General features: G+C 43.9%; 2 protein-coding genes across 2 annotated transcripts in view; both read right to left on the bottom strand.

Moving 5' to 3' along the window:
* Window positions 1-468, bottom strand: part of LOC125651942 (myb-related transcription factor, partner of profilin-like) — a 109,233-nt gene extending 108,765 nt beyond the window's left edge. Inside the window, exon 1 of the mRNA XM_056162640.1 lies at window positions 341-468. The gene's annotated coding sequence lies outside the window, so the exon portion shown is untranslated. The remainder of the gene's footprint in view (window positions 1-340) is intronic.
* An 8,978-nt stretch (window positions 469-9,446) lies between these two features.
* On the bottom strand, window positions 9,447-10,850 carry LOC130053793 (uncharacterized protein F54H12.2-like). Its single transcript, XM_056161369.1, has 2 exons — window positions 9,816-10,850; window positions 9,447-9,686 (listed from the first exon to the last, which is right to left on the bottom strand). The coding sequence occupies exons 1-2, from the start codon at window positions 10,848-10,850 to the stop codon at window positions 9,447-9,449; spliced, it is 1,275 nt and encodes a 424-aa protein (XP_056017344.1).
* Window positions 10,851-17,156: the final 6,306 nt, after the last annotated feature.

Raw genomic sequence — 17,156 nt, 5'->3', positions numbered from 1 at the left:
TAACTAGCACTGAGTGATACACGTATATTTATTTTTATCGATTCATTTTTTTTCTTTTTTGGATTCCTGGACCCCCCCCCCCCCCCACCCCTTTTTATATCGCTGAATCTTATAATGTTTAACTAGCAAAGAAGCCACAGTGTGATTTGGCTACGTTATTGCATCCTCAGTTCCAAGAGGGGATGAAGAAGTTGACTCAGTAATTTGACAACTAGGCCTAACGCTATTAAAACAAAGTACGTACTTAAAGACCCCCCCTCCCAAAAAAAAAACACACCGTACGGTTGCTCCACGGATCACTAAATGTGGGCGGAGCTTATCCATGGTCAATGTTATTTACCTGGAATTTACCTGGCCAAGAGATCGGTTGTTGTGTATATTTTTATGATATACACAGGAAATTTCTCAGGTTATTACAAACTATGAAAATATACAAACCTCGATATACCAAATCTTCAAAACATGACTGAATTCATCGTTTAAGGTAACTCCATACTCGCAGTTTTATCTGATACAAGTTTATAAAGTTTGTTTATTACCATTCATTAGAGTCAAAACTAACAAATTATCAAATAAAATACATAGGTCATCACACTTTTTAAGATGCGAGACACACATAAACAGAATCATATATCACAGTCAGAAAATTGCAATTTTCCTTAAACAGCGTTTTAAAATTTCATACAAACTGGTTATGACGTTATAATAGCATTCATAACAATTTCATGACACTGTATCTTCACAAAAATATACAAAATGTCTGTAAAAAAAATAAAGCAAATCTATTGCATTATAGACTTGATAAAGAAATCAATAAAAACAGAGTTATTGCCCTTGGATTCAATATTTTAAAACGTATCATTGATTATTCATCTATAACTTAGACTTTTGAAATAGTTTATTATTAACAAGATTTTTTACAATACCTATTGGAAAAGACTCTAACAAAATTCATGTTCCTATCATGCATAGATCTAAATAAATCATTGATTTTGCAAAATCTGATGACATCACAGGAGGGTGGAATTACTTTAAACTTACATTTTCACTACATACCGTTTCGACTGCCTACTATAGAAGAGAGAGAGAGAGAGAGAGAGAGAGAGAGAGAGAGAAGTGTGTCAATAAATCGAACTTTTTTCCCATTTCAAAAGAAAAAAAATTGCGTTGTCAATAAAACCGACGGGGCTCATATTACTTCGCATTGGGATGGTTTTAAAGGGCAAGTGACTGTAATCGCAAATGAAAGTTCCTAGCAGAAACAACACATAAGACATGGAGGATCCAGAAGGGGGGATGTATATGTACTACTAATTGCTTCATTCAAATTTATCAACACTATTATAATTATCATTTAACTCTAGGATAAATAAGACGACACACTGATAATATATTTACGATATTTTCATCAGATGCAAGTATCGCTTTTAAAAAGAATTCTTAAAAAGTTCATTTGTATATGTAACATAAAATATTTTGTTTAAGAAGTAGACAATTTGAAAGTGAAATGGAAGTGCCAGGAAATATTCAGAATGCAGGAGTTGCACCATTTACCCTATAGCTTCTGGGGGCCTAGGCCACCTCCAGCCTACTGGGAGTAACCCCCCCCCCTCTCTCTCTCTCTCTCTCTCTCTCTCTCTCTCTCTCTCTCTCTCTCTCTCTCTCTCTCTCATTTCTTTGCGATATATCAAAAATAGATAGCGGATAGACGTTGTGAAAAGTATCTAAAAGATCAAGTGCTGGACCCCCCCCCCTTCCACTTAAAAAATTCCTACATCCGCTTCTGTACAAGATATACTTCACAAGAGATAGAATCCGGCAGTAACTCGAAAATCCAGGTTTTCTGCAACTCGTCGTAGTTACTTCAGTGTGTAATGTTTACGACAAGTTTAATTTTTAGTGAATTACATTCTCAAACAAATGTGATAAAAGTTGATGATCAGCCATCGTAGTAGTATAAGCCCTCCCGATAGGGGGTTCAACTGAGTGCACTTTTTATGCAAATGAGGTCCAGCAAGGGCGTCTTTTGATTGGTCAAGCGGTGTTGGGGTTAACGGAGTGGTTCAATATCTAGGACGGGGTCAACCCCAGCAGGGGTTGTAGGCCGGGTGTCGGGTGAATAGGTTGGTCTATGGCCGCTGGTCTAATTTTAGCATGCGGTACTTTCGCTTTGAGTTCCTGGAATGAGTTCCTGCTATTTTTCTGAAAATCGGTATAAAATCCAGTGAAATCCTGTGAAATCCTGTGTATTAAATCTAAAAGAATAACACAAGGTTTTAAGTTGACATGTTTATTAAAGAACAATGGTACAAGCATAGAACAATGCAAAACAGTTCAATAAGCATAAAAACAGTTCAATAAGCATAAAAAACAGTTCAATAAGCATAACAGTTCAAGCACAGTCCATTACTTTCTGCTGAGTTTCTTCTTCTTTTTTGGCCGTTCTTCAGTAGGTGCGGTTGGATTCCACATCTCTAACGGTGTGTATTCTCTCTTCACAGGGGATTTTGAGCCAGGTACGGACCCAATCATCGCATCTATTTCCAGTTGTTCTTCTGGACACTCACTAATCCAGTGTCCTATTTTTCCGCATTTGAAGCAAGGATCCTTTTGTTTGGTTTTCTTGCTGGTCTGTTGAGAATCTGCTGACCTCGATTTCTTACTGGTCTGCGGATAATCTGTTTTCTGTGGGCAATCCGGCGACCAATGTCCTGTTTCTCCACACGTGTAGCACGGGTTAGCAGTGTAATCTGGAGTGTATTCCTTCCTAGGTTTTTTAGAAGTCAGCTCTTCCAGCTTCTTCAGTAGGATTGTGGTATGATTTCCAATCTCATTACTCAGCACATTAATGCGGTTAACGATCCCGTCTAGTGTCGTGGTAATGATGGCGAAATCGGTCCTGCTCATGGGGGAATCTTCTCCACCGAAGGGGAGTTTATCGTATAAGCCCATCTCCAGTCCCGTAGCATCCTGTGAATCGGGAAAATAGAAGCCTAATCCGGGGTCTGTCGGATTCTGGCTAGGGAGGTAATCCGAGGTCTGGGCTATCTTCTCTTGTCGAGCAACGTGGTCTGAAGGCGTGAGATTGAAGCTCGTGGTCTGGTTCGAGGTCTGGGCCATCTTCTTCTCTTCTCTTCTTCTTTGAGCAACGTAGTCTGGAGACGTGAGCAAGAAGTTCGAGGTCTTCCCCAGTTCAGTCTTCTGATCGTCACTCTTAGCTTTCTTCAGTTCAATGTAGTCTTTCTGTGGTCCCATCTGCTTCTGTACCAGCTGATCTATTTTCTTCTGAGCTTTGTCCACAAATTCTAGTTGTTTCTGAGCCATGTCTTCTGGAAGGTGATTGAAGATCGAATGAGGACTGACACTGGGGCTCCGCTTTTATAGCCAGCAAAATGTCTAGACTATTCTGTCTCGTGGGGGGCACGTGGGGAGCACGTGGTTGCATCATCTTTTTCTGGAAAAACCGGTTTCAGCTAGAACATCGCGCGACCAGCGCGTGCTAGTGCACTAATTGAACTTGAAAAGCCGGTTTCTCGCGACCAGTGCGTGCTAGTGCACATTGGTACACATTGACTTTAGTGGAATGGAACTTATATTGGTGTTTAAAGTAGCCCTAAAAAGGGCTGTGCATGAAGTTTTTATTTTTAAAAATGGCCGGCTTCATACGCAGGTTCTTCTATATACACGTGTAAGTCATGATCTTCGGATATAATGTGTTGTACTAATTGTCGAGCTCTTCTCCCGGGGAAACGTATCTCTTCGACGGTTTCCCACATCCAGTGTGCATCCCAAAACAATACCCATACACTTCTCCGGTGGCGTGGTTTCTCCAGTCGAATAAATCCCGATACTTTTTGAGTGCCGTTCAATAACGTGTAAAACTGGTAAATCATGTACTGTATGAGGGGGGAATTTTTCAGGTACATGTCACTTAAACGCAGGTAAATATCCTCCACTGTTTCATGTGACCGCAATACATAGTCAAAACACCAATTTTTAGATCGGCCCCAGCGTAATCGATGGCGACATCTCTGTACTAAATTGTCCCAGATCTCCATCTCGTCTACATAATCTTCCACTATGGTTAAATTCTCCACTGGTTGTATTCCCTGGCGGCGGCGTCTCGCTCTTAAAATTCTCCGTGTATCCATGACTGAAGGTCAGACAAGAATGACTGTAGAAAAACCAGCTGACGTACAGGTGTTTGATCACGTGGTGCAGGTGTTTGATCACGTGATGCATAACCTTTACCTATAAATACAGGTGTTTTCTGAACGTTCGTTATTTACTATGGGCGGCAGTGCTACTACGAGAATAAATGGATATAGTTATGTACTACAATGTATGAACGTGGCCTTACATAATCCTCACATTCAAAATGCTCGTCAATTTGTACAACAGATGTCACCGGAGGTCAGAAATGTACATAGTTTTCAGCGGATTGCTGATTCATTAGCGGAGAATACCAATACGGGACGTTTACTCATGATTTATTTGTATGCTGAGGAATTGAAACAGAATCTTCCAGACCAGATGAGTGACATTGATCGGATCTTACGCGATTGTCTACAAAAAGGATTCGTGGAACTGATTCGTATGAAAGGAATGGCTGCCCTGTTATAAAACAAGAACGTTTTGGATTTTTTTTCATTTTGATCATCATGGCTGAATTAACCAACAACGTTCTTACCGCTGTATTACAGTATTTCAAGGACTACAAAGAATCGGTGAACAACGCTCGTAGCGCTGCATTACAGTGTATCAAGGACTGGAAAGAAAAACAGCCGTTGAGATATAAATTCGCCATGAAGTTGTTGATCTTTTGGGAATTTCCTATGACCTTATATGAATATTCCGGCGTTTGCAAGCATATAGCCGACAACCTGAACAGAGAGTCTGGATTGATCATGATTTATACCATGGAGCAAGAATTTAGACGACGGGAACCTGAGAAGACTGGGGCGATTGTAGCGATTACCGATCACTGGTTGGAAAAGGTGTATAAAAAAACCTAACCGTTTTCTTTTCCTTTATTCGTGGAGGATGGCCAGCAGTGACAACATCGCAGAAAAAGCGCATAACCATGCATTAGAATGGGTGGAGAAAATGCAAGACGATACGGTGTTTCAAGCTGTTAAAAATTATCTGATATCGGGAGTGTTTCCAATGACTCTGGACGAATATACAGATCTACGGAACCGGATATACATCAATCTCTATAACGATGCGGGATTGATGTTAATTTATGTCCTGGGGGAGGAATTCAAGAAACGCATGCCTGAAAAAACCGCCGAGATTGAAAGTATCACCAAAGACTGGCTTCGAGAAGTATACATAAAGTGTGAAGAACTTAATTCATTTCATTTATTCCCGGAGGATGGCCAGCAGTGACCACATCACAGAGAAAGCGATAGTTTATGTATTGGATTATCTCACAGACATTCATTCTTGGCAGATTGAATTTGTGTTACACTATATGCGAGAAGAATTATTTCCCATCAGCTTAAAGGACTATCCATGCCTCTGTCAGTATTTGATCGAGAACCGGATCACCCCGCAAGCCTTAGTACTGATTCATTTAATGGGCCAGGAATTGAAACGAATTCGACCCACAGACAGAGCAGAAATCGAGAAAATCAGACTACGATGTCTTCGAGAGTTGTACGTCAAGTTAAACGTGTGACTTTTAATCTGGACAATAATGAAGTGTATCTGTTACCCGAAGAAGACCGGACAAGTATCTGGATGACTGTAGCCGCTGATCGATATCGATTTCAACGCAGGATTCGAGAAATGGAAAAAAATGTTGGACCCTATTTTAAAAAGACATGTGCATTGGTGTTGTGTGTGGGAGTTATGTATTTGAAATATGTGACATGAATAAAATTGTTTACACGAAAGCTGTGTTTGGTTGAGTCTCTCAGAGAAGGGTTTATTTGTTGAGGAATCCAGAAAATCCTAAAGGTAGAGTGAAAATCGAATCAAATAAGGTGTTTTCTATCGAATAGACCTTATGAGATGTTTTTAGGGATGTACATGGTCGAGAAATAAATTTTTAAAGAGGTGGTGAAGAAACATTGAACCTCGACTCGACCTCTTTAACCTCTGTTTCTTTGAAAACTATGCGATGTAGCAAAATAAAAATAAGTTTAACGAATTCCCTGCCCCAGAATCTATCAGATTAAATCTATCATGCACAGATATCGAATGTCTAGAAAAAGACAATGAGAAAAAACTCTCTACTCGAAAGCACAAATCCGCCATTTTGACGGCCGCCATCTTGCCTTCGTCTCCGAAGCGAGGGATGTTTTCGAGGAGGTCCGCGCTTTCCTGATATATACCGGCGCACTCGCCAGTTCGCTTCACTGGTGATCCAGCACAGTTGTAGAAGATTTTTGAAGGATTTTAAAGAAGAAAGAAGAATGGCTACAAGAAGAGACCCGCTCTACAATTTCCAGACCTTGCCTGGGTTTCGGTACCGGCTGGTAGTGGTGGCTGAGGAACGGGTAGGGGAGAATTGGGTCGTGCGTTCTGAGAACGACCTGAGCACCTTCTCCCCTTTCGACCAGAGTGGGGTCCGTGAGATCATCTGTCGGGTGCGGGCAGAGTATGAAGGGAGTGGACGCCGCCGCCGCACCGCTCGAATCTCCACGGGTACGAGACCGCGCCGACGGGCCCCTCAGCCACCCTCACCACCACCACCTTACTCCCCGGCGACGCCTACAACGCTACCACCAGCGATCCCATCGGCACCAGTGGAATACAGCCCGGTGCCGATGAGCGACTCACCAGCGTCACCGGTGGAGTATTCACCGAGGTCACCGTCCCCCGCACCACCTCCCAGCCCACGTCAGAGTCCGTCGCTGTTGGCCGCAGACACAGCATCACCACCATCACCACCGAGACCAGCAGCCCCTGCAAAACCCCCACCACCTACCATCCGGTTTGCAGGGAGGACTCCGCCACCACCGAGACCAACCCACGCACCGGTGGCAACTCATCCCCCGACGAACCACCCTATGACTGTCCCTGGCTGGGCAGATAGGGCGGTTCCCATCTGGTTTAAGTGCCCTGTCTGCTGGCAAGACAGGGTACACTCCGGTATCACGTGCAGGGGATGTGGGCAGCGCCCAGCTTGCTGCTCGTGCGTGGAAGAGTTACAGGAGCGGCGACACACCCGGGGACGGTGCCCGTTATGCCGGTTTACCGGAACCAGGGAATGAAAAGTCGGTCCTTAGGACCAAACGGCCCTTTTCAGGGCCACCAACTTTTTTGAAAAGACACTTTTTATGGCAAAAATCAAGAAACACACAAGTTTGTTTTAAAAAAGTTTTATTAACACAAGTAATAGTTAGAATAAAGCTATAATAAAGTTACATTTTCTTGACAATGTAAACATGTTTATGATACTGATAAGCAAAGTCACAAATCCATTGTCTATAATGAGTCCAATTGCCTCCGGCTAATCCACATCCAATACGATAAGGAAACGCTAAAGTCTGGTAAGACAAAGTGCCTAATTCCTGTAAACATTGTTGAAACCAAAGTTCACGTTGTTCGGGGGTATCGGCATACAGGGGTAAGCGTTGAGTGCCTCTCCCGTAATCCCATTGCGCTAACAAACAGATCACATCAGGATGAGTAGAATGAGGCATAATACACACAGTACCCGGTATTCCTCGATCCGCTGCTATAGCTAAATTTCTCCGTCCTAAAGGTTGTCGGGTCGCATACAGATTAGCCCAAGGAAATCGGTCGGCAATACGTTGACTTAATCCATGAGGTTTCACCGTTAAACAGTTACATTGTTGTACAATAGCATCCACCCAAGGTAGAGATAATACATTTCCTCGTAGATCCGTCACCGACATGCTGGTTGACAGGTCTCACAGGTACACGTTAACCGGGGTTCTTGACTGTAAGGACAATGTTGAAACAGGTGGGGTTTAAACTTTCTCTGAGTCCAGCGCTCTCTAAACTCCTGACAGATCTCACAGGTACAGTCCTTATGTGCTATTTCTTCTTCAGGGGTGATGGTACAATGCTGCGGACACTTACACGGTAGCCAGGGTTCTCTAGTGTGACCACAACATTTATAGACAAAGGGACAATAATTCAGCTCTGCCATATACTCTATCCACTTATGTTTGGCCAGGATGTTTTCTTTTTTATAATGAAAACACCCACAAGTTCTCCAAGGTCCTCGGCAATACCCACACACTAGTACATCTTTCTCATCTTGCACGTACCGTTCAAACGACATGATTGAGAAAAATGGTAACAAGTGACCTATTTATATAGTGTTTTTTGATGAGTCATCAACATGACGTCAGCCATCTGAGGTAGGGGATGTTTTCGAGGACGTCCGCGCTCTCGCCTTTTTAAACGAGTGCAACGTCAAAAATCGGGCATTCCGATTTTTTAAAGGAACCAGAACCATGAGCCGTAGAGTAGGACCAGACCCTACAGTGAATGATTATTGTTACAAATGCGAGGAGGATTGGGACGAAGAGATTGCCCCGCCGGCCTCACGGGAGGCTCTTCCCCCACCGCCCATGAGCCAGGATCTGCCCCCGCCAGAGGAAAACTGGGACGCAGAGTTAGAAGTGGTGCAACGGCCTCCGGGGAGATTGTTTTTTAAACACGGGTGGTTGCCTGTTTTTGTGTTTGACCACGAGCAACCCCCGGAGGAGCAGAAAAAGAAGAGAAGAAAGAAGAAGAAGAACAGACAGTGAGGGGGACCGAGAAGAAGAGAAGAGAGAGAAGAAGAGAGAAGAAGAGAAAAGACCAAGAACAGAGAGAAAGAAAACAGCCCTTTTCAGGGCTACCCATTCTTTTTGAAAAGACATGGTTGATTACAATGACAAGAAAAAAAACAAAAAACCCACAAGATTTTTTTTTTCAACGTTTTATTAAACTCCAACTATGAACAATAACAATAACATAGTTTACAATACATTCAGTCTTTGACATTGACAAGTTTGTCCTTGATGGGTTTTCGGAAGGTCTCTTTAAACCAATCAGCCACAAAACGATCGCGTTGTAAGGCCGTGCCTTTCCAGGGAAGTAACCATTCTTGTACGGTGCTTCTATGTCGATGGCGTTGATGTAAAAAATACACACAGTATTGTCCACAGACATCCGTATTCAAATCTTGATAACAATGGGTATTATGAATCCAAGTCTCTCCGTGGCGTTGAATAAAGTCTTGGATGTCTTTATGGCTGGGAGGTAATCCGTAAGAATCAAAATATCCGACGGTAGGGCTACTCAAATACAAACAGACCCAATGCGCTCCAGGGCGATCGTGAGGGTCTGTATTCACCACGATGGCTTTGTGATGAGGTAACAGCTCAGGTATGACATCTCGAGGATACACACCTGCAAACGCCGGTCCTAAATCTCGTTGTAAAACATCTCTCAATTGCTGAGTATCCATCTCTCTCTTAGTAATCGATGCTGACTTCTCGTTGTTTGTTGATTTCTAGCAGATTGTCGAACACGGCATACACCACACAGTTTAAGGTCCTGGCTACGTTGGCGGCAAATTGCACTTCCACTCTCAAGTTCCCCGTCTGTATGAGATGAAATTTATCCGTCTGGGCTTCTTGATCTTTCGTGAAATCCACACACCAGAGGGTGTAACCGTTTTTATACTCTTCCAGGGTAATGTCCGGAGCCCAGTCCTGGCCTAATTTTCCCAAGCCTTTGTACAGACTCAAATACGATCTCAGGTACTGATCGTCGGTGAAATTAGGTTCCAAAGGTCGGGTTTCCATCATTTCTCCATTGATACTGATTTCTAATTTCTTGACTCTCTCATTTTGGAAATGAAAGGGGTTTCTGGTATTATCCCCATTAAAAGCCGCATTGTCCACAAAGCCCAACACGATCAGTTTAGGCATCTGTCCTTGAAACAGATGATCGGTGATTTTAGATTGGGTGCCACTAGGAATGGTGAAGGTTTTCACTTCCACTCGTCTCAATGGATATTTCGCCGTTTGAGTACTCAGTTGCTGATTGATGAGATTAATGATACTCGGCACAGGTTTGACTTTCCTCACCCACAAGATCATACTTTGAATAACCACTTTACCACTACTCCCGGCATCGGTCATCATGTAGAACTGGGGTCGAGCGCGATTGAATCTGAGACGGACATCCAAGCCATTAGGGAGACATTTCTCTTGCTCAAACAAATCCAGATGTAATCGATCCATCAACACGATCTCCTTACCGTCTGTAATCTTCTCGTGACGTTTTCTCAACCCTACATTCTTGGAATCATCCGGATACTCGGGAGTCGGGATGACGGCGGCGATGCTGATTTTGTTATTCACTACTGGAAATTCCACAGGAGTTTGAGCCAGAGCTTCTAATTTGACCTCATCCATATGTCCTGCCGTATCTTTTTCCCACAAGCTACAGGCTCTCATCTGGGTTTCCAGAGTCTTGGGTGCATAAGACAGCAATTTCTCCAGATACGCTTTGTAGGGATAAGTATCCGTCCCCGGGGTAATGACTTTTCCATTGAGACTGACATCGATTTCACTGAACAAGGAATGGAGAATGTTATTCACGGGGGTGGAGGTCGAATGGCCTCCTGTGAGATTCGTTCCATTGGCTTTCGTGAATTTACAGACCATCTGGAGATAAGTTTGGGATAAATCCAGATATTCATCTCCTTGTCCTTTGATTTCAAATTCAATCGGAGCCGTATCCGAGTTGAGGGTACTGGAAATGGGGTAATATTCCATCCATTTCGAATCTTCTAAAGTGACGTTGGTCGGGGGCACTTTAAACAGTTCTAAACTGCTGGTGCCACAAGCGCAAGATTCTCGGTGCATCATATTGGAACGATGTGTTACTCAGCGTGAACTGGGATCAAATGTGTTCTGGTCTCCTTCTCACTCCCTTTTTATAGGGTTCTCAGTCGAAAATATCCAGAGAGCGTTTTGGCTTACCCCTTTTCACTAGCTTCCTACCTCCCTTCCTAGATCGCTTCCTAGGTTGCTTCCTAGGTCTCTTATGAGGCCCTCCCCGAGCTAAGATACGTTGTTTTCTTTTAACAAATCCTTTTCCTTCCTGTATTCCCACCTGTTTTACCACCTGTTTTCTTTTGAGGGTCGTGGTTCCAGGCTTCCTGAGTATTCCTGTGCGTGCTTTTCTTCCTCGTTTGGATGGGGCTTTTCGAGACCTTCCCCTACGAGCATACCCTGCTGTCTCTTTCAGGGCTTGGGCACCGTGTGTCTTGAGAGCGTCTTTGAGGGATCGTTTATTATCTAACACATCCATCCCTGTTTTAGCAGCAGCCTTTAAGGCACTTTTAGCCCCCGATTTGAGTAAATCGGTGAAAAATCCTTTTCCCTTCTGCTTTTCAGATTCTGGATCATATTCTTCTGTTGGATGGATTCTACGTCGTCTCCTCTGATAAGAGCGATAAGGGCGGTCGTAATCATAATATCTCTCTTGATAGACAGGACGCTGTTGTTGTTGTTGCTGTTGTGCGGGGGCTCCACCTAATAATCCACTGATCAGGGGACCCGCCACTTTGCTGGCTATTCCCAGCAGGGCTCCAAGTCCGTGACCCTGCTGCCGTATTAAACCTTTATGGTAGTGCATCTTGATGTAAATGAACTTCGTTAGGGGTTACACCCGCTTTTTATACTTTTTACGCCGTCTCTTTCTCTTCTTTCCTTGGCCCGCTTGACCCACAATGGCATTGGCAATCCATGGAATGAGAAACCAGATTCCGTGTCCTTTCTGGCGTCTGACTCCTCGATGGTACTTCATCTTTCAATACACTTTGCGGAAATGAAGTTTGACTAAGGAGCGCCCATTTAAAAACCCCATAGGACGCCCTAAAGAATTCATGATGTGTACCTCAATGGTATCGAAATATTTCTTACTCAGTTTCAAATATTCGGCTCGAATCGGTTCCCAACGGGCTTGTTGTCGATCGTCGTATTGACCCGTACAGGGGACGACTCTCAATAATTTCAATTTGTTGGTGCCCACCACTTGAGGATCCACAATGTCACAATACACATACATGGCTTTCAGATTGTCGTAGACATCCATGGTCGTGTTCCCCAAGTAATTCACGTTGATCCATTTCGTCATGGTTTCATCGCCCAGGATCATTTTGTCACTATCCAGACCTAGCTTGTACGCTAAGGGCGTAGGGAAACGAATGCACATGGGGGTGGTTCTCAGTGCTTTCCCATTAAACTGATACTCGACACGATCGTACTCGGGGTGATACACTAAGATCTGGTTGTTCCCCTCGTCGTTAGGATTCCCTAACTCGCTCCATACTTTCCACAGGGTTCTCCTTAAGGCTGCGTTGATTTCATTGATTAACGCCAAAGGTTGTGTATAAGCTCCGGGTCGGAAGTGAATGCGAATGATATCGAAGGGAAATAAACTATCCCCTCCCGCAAAGAGATGGGACCATGGGGTCAGAGCCCAGGGGACCACCACCTCACACCTGGCCATCGTGACTTTGCCCATATTCTCTGTCTTAAATCTTTCCCATTTATAAGTGTTGGGATCTTGGACATGTTGCGTATACGGATCTGGAATGAGAACGTCCACATAAGCCTCGCTATCCGATACGTTTTGTAAGTTGGCCGAGTACATCATTTCGGTCAATCCGACTTCCCATGCTCCATCCGTTAAGTCCATGGTGTGTGGCAATAACGTTTTAAATTGAGCAGTCGTATTCGTCGGAAACGATTCCATCGACCCATCACTCAACAGAGTCATGTAAAACCCTTCTCCTCCAGCCATGATGTCTTAAATGAGCCCCTGTCTCTGTTTCCTTCTCTATTTATACTCATAACACAATGAACATTTTCATATTTTATTGAACATACAACATAATGTTAATACACAATTTTACATGTCATTCTTCTTGATCGCGACCACCACCACCCCACATCAACGCATCCGAGTCTGGTAACGTCAGGGTTCGTCTCGGGACTAAGCGTCGTCGCATCACTAGATAGTGTCGGGTTCCCCAGCAATCGGCTACATCATAACCTTCATTGATCATGTCTTTGAAATGTCGGAGACAGTCCTCGGAATGGTCAAACCAAGGACTATCATTTAAGGTCCAATCGGATTCGTCTTGTCGTCCCATCAATCCCCAGAAGGCTTTGACTTTCCAACGAAACTCTTGATACTTGGTCTTCATGATAAAGGCTGACCATCCGTGAGGTATCAGTATACGTTTGTACAAGTACACCGGTTGATCTAACACTTTGTGTTGTTTACAATGCATCAAACACATCTGCTTATCCCAGAACCAGGTACTTTTCTTCCCCTCTTGTTTCCAGGCGTACTGTGGCTTAACCATGGTGAACTGGTGAATCTGAAGAAGATCGTTCCTGTTTTATACTCGGGCTCGCTAACGTCATTTGTGGACTAGGCATGACGTAACCCACGAGAGAACTTAAGGTCACCATCCAAAAATCGCGATTGGGATCGCCTAAGGCTAACATCACGACCGAGGTGATAATGATGGTTAAACACAGGAATAATTGTGCAAAATACACAATTTCTGCTCGGGGGACTTTTTCACCCAAGAAAGTCCACTGGTTGGTCATGGCCGAATGAGATCCGCTTGCGGAATCCATGAATCAAAACTGGGAGGATATCCTTTCCAACGCACTTTGACTTCTGAAATGACTTTTTTTCCCACACGCCGCTTTTTATACCCTAAGATTTCCTCCACTTCATAGACATCATCGTCTTTAATCACTTGTTGTAATTCCTTCTCGTAAAACGTTCCTTCTAATTCTTCCCCGTGATCATCTTGAATGCGATAGACGTTTCGTCCTGGCACTTTTCTAGAGATGGTAAACAGTTCTTTGGTCCAATTCGGTAAATATCCTTTTTCAAACGTACGTTTGGCTTTACTAATGCGTACACGATCCCCCACTTGCAAGCGACTCGTGGTATCGGCACTCTGTTTTCCATACAAGGTTTTCCATACGGTCAAGACATTCTTGGCATTGACTTGAGCAGGAGCTCGCCGGATACTGCGATGATAGGTATGATTGTAACCATACACCAGATCGGCCAAGACAGCGACATACCGTCGTGTTTTATGACGTGTAAAATACCGCCACATGCGTGCTTTCAGCGTCCGTTGAAAACGTTCCACAATACTGGCTTTGGTTTCGGCATTACGGGTCGTAAAGAAATGAATGGATTTGAAGGCTTGACGAAATTCTTTATTGGTAAATTCTTTTCCTTGATCGGACTGAATGCGCACGGGGCGACGTCCCTCTCGAAAAATCCGTCGTAAGCCTCGTATCATTTCTTTCCCCGTTTTCTGTTTTAAAGGCACGACCCAGGCATATTTAGACAGCACGTCAATGGCACATAATAAAAACGTATACCCATTATTGTCTTGTTTCAAGCTGGAGACATCGGCTAAATCTAATTGCCATTGTTCATCCATGTCCGTCACTCGTGTTTGTCGTCGCTTGAATTTCCTCCGTATCGGTTTATGCAAGGTATAGGTATCTTGAGCTTTCACCCATTCTCGAATTTGAGACAGGGTAATCTTGTGTCCTAATTGACGCACTTGACGATACAACGCCTGGACTCCCCCATACCCTGTCTTGGGATCGTAATACAGTCGCTGTAAGATCTGTTCTGGTTTCATGGTAGATTTAACCATTTTCCAATTTCACGTGATGTCTTTTTACTGGCCTCCCAGATATTTTTAGGGGTCATCATTCGTCTGGGAGTTTCATAGAACGATTGGTCAAAACCAGAGATTTCTTGAAATCCGCTCTCCTCTTCCTCTAGAGGTCTAGGCGTACTGATTTTCCCTGGTTTGTCCATGGCTTTTATAACATCCCGATTGTTCACATATCCTTTGGGAGCATGAGTCTCTTTTAACGCTTGAGCAAATTCCTCTAATCCCGTGGGGGGATCACGATGTCTTAAGGGTCTTTGTCGTTGGGCTTCGGTCATTAAATCCACAATATTGGAATCGGGAACCCTGCGTCCTCTATAACTGATTTCTCCTTCTTTATTCCAAGTCACCACTTTGGATTTCTTGAGATGATCGAGTAATAAACCTGCTTTCTTTCGACCCGGTTTATTGACGCTTTTGATAATCTGTTCCTCCAAGTCATCGGATGCTGAGGCGGCTGAGGGTGGTGAGGCGGCACTGGCTGCAGTGGTTGGGGAGGGTAGAGTCACTGGGGTGGGATGTCGAGCTTGTTGTAAATATTGACGATAGCGATGAAGTTGATGACCGTACAACCCCACTTTTTCTTTCTCGGTTAAATCATCTCGATGTTCAATCTCGTCCAAATCACTGCGTAAACCAATAGTCGAGGTAAATTCGGGAGGTTTAGGTAATTTGCCTTTTAATTCGTTGAGCATCGCTTCCGGTACCAACACCATTTTTCGACTCATGATTTCTTACAAATCTTGCCACACACAAACGAACCCAATCCTTTTTGGTGGATGAGTATACCTCGTCGTTTTTTCACGGGTTGAGGGTGGACTAAGCGTCTTAAGATGTGTTTCTTTCGACCCAGTTGTCGCTTCTGAGTAGGATTGAGAGGAATCACCCCTTTTAATAGATTGTACACAATCTCACAAATCTTTAAAATGCAGTCATTGGAACAATGTTTCAACACCTCTGTCTTTAATTTGCTGGAATAGTGAGGAGCCGCTAACGTCTGCAAGAGCGGTAAATGAGGTCGTAATCGACATTCACACTTCTTCGTATGAGCCATGGTAATGAAGGGTGGAACACCTTCCCCCTCCTTTTTATACCTAGTCCAGGACAACGGCACTCGGATGTTTAGGATCAAAACGCTTGTGATGGACGGTCTCTTCGTGACGATTGCGGTTCTCTCTCGCATTGAAGACCAGAGGGCAAAATTTACATTTATATTTCTTTTTCACCTGAACCGGTGTTGAGGTGGTTAAGGGTTGAAATTTCATGCTTCCAAAGGTATGAGCAAAACTCGGTAGAGCAGTATCACTGGTTCTGGAACTTCCTATAGGCCCATGCATGGGTCGTTCCATTTTCTTTTGAGCTAATCCGGCTTTCAGATTGGCTAACGTTTTAGTGACCTTGGGGGGAGTGGCCTTGGGAAACGGCATCTTCACAATGAGAGGGGTTTTCTTTGGAGCCCAATTGGGAAACGGATTCTTCATCCTGAGAGGTGTCTTCTTAGGGGATTTCTTAGGGGACTTCTTAGGGGACTTCTTAGGTGTCTTCTTAGGTAAGCGAATAATGAGTTTAGGAATTCTCTGAGGTGATTTTTTAGCTTTCTTAGCCCGTGGTTTCTTGGTTTTCTTGGGTTGTCCCCCACGGGGCTTACGGCCTGTTTCCCATTTGAATAAATGACGGATAATGGTCCCTCCTAAGAATCCGGCGCCTCCTCGTTTCAAAATGGCTTTTTTACGCTCTTCTTCATTGGACTTCTTATCGGCAATGACACTCAAGTCTTGGCGATGGGATTGAATGAACCGCTGAGTGATTTTATTGCCTGGTAAGACGCCTCGCAATAAATTTCGAGCGCCCATCGCAAACCAGTTGAGTAAGGCTCTACGTCCTAATTCAATGAGATGGCTCCGTTGAACGGGATCCCGTTCCCGTTGTAAACGGCGTAACGTTTTGACTAATTTACTCTTCGCGGAAGGTCTACCCATGGTGAAGACTGTCTTTCGAATGATACACCTGCCCATGATGTGACATTATTTATACTCTCGGGGGCATGTGCACAGCCAAGTTGGTAAAGAGTTGACTTCTTAATCTTAAATCGTCCGACGTCTGAGGACTCAAGTCCACTAGTAAATACCCGTGAGGTACACGGGTGGCGTCCTCATAGGCTGGAAGTAAATGCGGCATTTGTAATTGCCGACTTAACACCCCAATCTGAGATTTATCTCGAGGATTTTTAAACAGCACAAGATAGTGAGCATTCAGACTGATGGTACGATGTTGTACTGCTCGATCAAACAGATTTTGTGTGATATAAATGACACTGGTATTGCGATGATGCGCTTTGCGCGTAAACCAGTCGACAATCGATTCGATGGCTTTACCTCCCATCATATCATCAAAAATGAGTAGATGACGCGTACTGAGATCCGCCACTATCTGCTCATCGTCT

The sequence above is a fragment of the Ostrea edulis genome, chromosome 4 (assembly GCF_947568905.1).
Source record: "Ostrea edulis chromosome 4, xbOstEdul1.1, whole genome shotgun sequence".
Taxonomy (NCBI): domain Eukaryota; kingdom Metazoa; phylum Mollusca; class Bivalvia; order Ostreida; family Ostreidae; genus Ostrea; species Ostrea edulis.
The sequence above is the reverse complement of the archived record's forward strand: the minus strand, read 5'-3'. Positions and strand labels throughout refer to the sequence as shown.

Coding starts and splice junctions, on each gene's coding strand:
- LOC130053793 (XM_056161369.1), bottom strand. CDS start 10,850: ATGATGCACCGAGAATCTTGCGCTTGTGGCACCAGCAGTTTAGAACTG. Junction 9,687..9,815: donor TTCATTTCCAAAATGAGAGA/GTCAAGAAATTA, acceptor AAATTAGGCCAG/GACTGGGCTCCGGACATTAC.